The 1,462-nt window shown below is 66.8% G+C and overlaps 1 protein-coding gene across 1 annotated transcript in view; it reads left to right on the top strand.

Annotated features, from left to right (window-relative positions):
• The first annotated feature begins 116 nt into the window (after window positions 1-116).
• The window catches only part of LOC113406886 (peroxisomal N(1)-acetyl-spermine/spermidine oxidase-like), a 12,412-nt gene continuing 11,066 nt past the window's right edge, over window positions 117-1,462 (top strand). Inside the window, exons 1-2 of the mRNA XM_026653725.1 lie at window positions 117-279; window positions 706-1,195. Coding sequence (XP_026509510.1) covers window positions 117-279; window positions 706-1,195 — 653 coding nt within the window. The remainder of the gene's footprint in view (window positions 280-705; window positions 1,196-1,462) is intronic.

Below are 1,462 nucleotides of genomic sequence, written 5' to 3'. Positions count from 1 at the left end.
AGGAGGCGGCGAAGAGGCGGATCGGGGCGGGCTGGAGGGGGCGGATCCGGATGGGCTGGAGGAGGTGTCTCCAGGAGGTGGCGGGGCGGGCGCTGCTGAGCTCAGCGCGCCGCGGGATGGAGGCTGCCGACGGGGCCCGACCCCGGGTGCTGGTGGTGGGCGCGGGGCTCGCCGGGCTCGGCGCTGCGCAGCGGCTCTCCAGCTCCCGAGCCTTCCCCCACCTGCGCCTGCTGGAGTCCACGGGCCGGGCCGGGGGCCGCGTCTGCTCCCAGCGATTCGGTACCGGCCGGGCCCCGCGGGGAGCTAGGCCCCGGCCCAGCCGGGCTGGGGCAGTGTCCGGCGGTGTGCCGGGGTGCGGCGTCCCTGGGGAGCTGTGCCAGACTGGGGGACAGCAGGCTGGGTGCGCCGGGCTCTGGGGCAGTGTCCCTGTGGCGTACAGCTGCCTCTTGCGCTGCGTCCCAGCACCTGTCATTGAGCGGTTGATCATGACTAGTGAGAACAACCACTCTGGACGCTTCTTAACCCTTCCGCGTGAGGGCCCAAGCTGGTCTCTACCTGTTAGAGACCAGGATGAGACCTATTGTGGGATTGGGGAGCTGTGCCAGGCTGGGGGCAGCAGGCTGTGTGTGTGTGTGCACCAAGTTGGGGGGCAGCAGGCTGTGAAAGTCTGTGCCAGTGCTGTGTAATGTTTCCCCTGCCTCCTAGGGAGTGAAGTGGTGGAGATGGGCGCACACTGGATCCATGGACCCTCCAAGGAGAACCCTGTCTTCCAGCTGGCGTCCGACTACGGGCTGCTGGACGAGGAAGCCATGTCCGAAGAGAACCAGCAGATCGAGGTGGGGGGCCACCCCCTCCTGCCCGCGGTGTTCTACTCCAACGCGGGGCGAGTCCTGAGCCCAGAGCTGGTGGAGGGAGTGAGGAACCTGTTCTCCACCCTGCTGGACCAGACGCGTGAGTTCCTGCACGTGCCACAGGTCTCTGTGCCCAGTGTGGGCGAGTATCTGCGGAAGGAGATTGCCCAGCAGGTGAAGGAGTGGACGGATGATGACGAAACCAAGTGGCTGAAGCTGGCCATCCTCAACACGTACTTCAAGCTGGAGTGCTGTGTGAGTGGGACCCACAGCATGGATCACGTGGCGCTGGGGCCCTTTGGGGAGTACGCCATGCTCCCCGGCCTGGACTGCACCTTCCCTGGGTGAGTGGGGCAAGCTGGGGCTGGCTGTGCTTTCTCAGCACTTGCAGGCTTTGAGAGCAACCTGGCGCAGCGTCTGCCCATCCTAAGTAGAGTCCTGCAGAGTGGGAGAGCCCATCTCCCCCCTTCCAGGCTCTGCAAACAGCCCAGCCTCTGCTTTTAAAAATGTCCCTGCAGAGCAAAGGACTGGCTCTTAGCCCTCCGCCCGCAGCGCAGGGAGCCTGCAGTCCCAGCTGCCCCGCCCCCCCCCCCCCCCCCCCCCCCCCCCCC

This window comes from Terrapene carolina, unplaced genomic scaffold, assembly GCF_002925995.2.
Source record: "Terrapene carolina triunguis isolate 2854851 unplaced genomic scaffold, T_m_triunguis-2.0 Scaffold147, whole genome shotgun sequence".
Taxonomy (NCBI): domain Eukaryota; kingdom Metazoa; phylum Chordata; order Testudines; family Emydidae; genus Terrapene; species Terrapene triunguis.
Note: the sequence above shows the minus strand (reverse complement) of the source record. Positions and strands in the feature narration are given on the sequence as shown.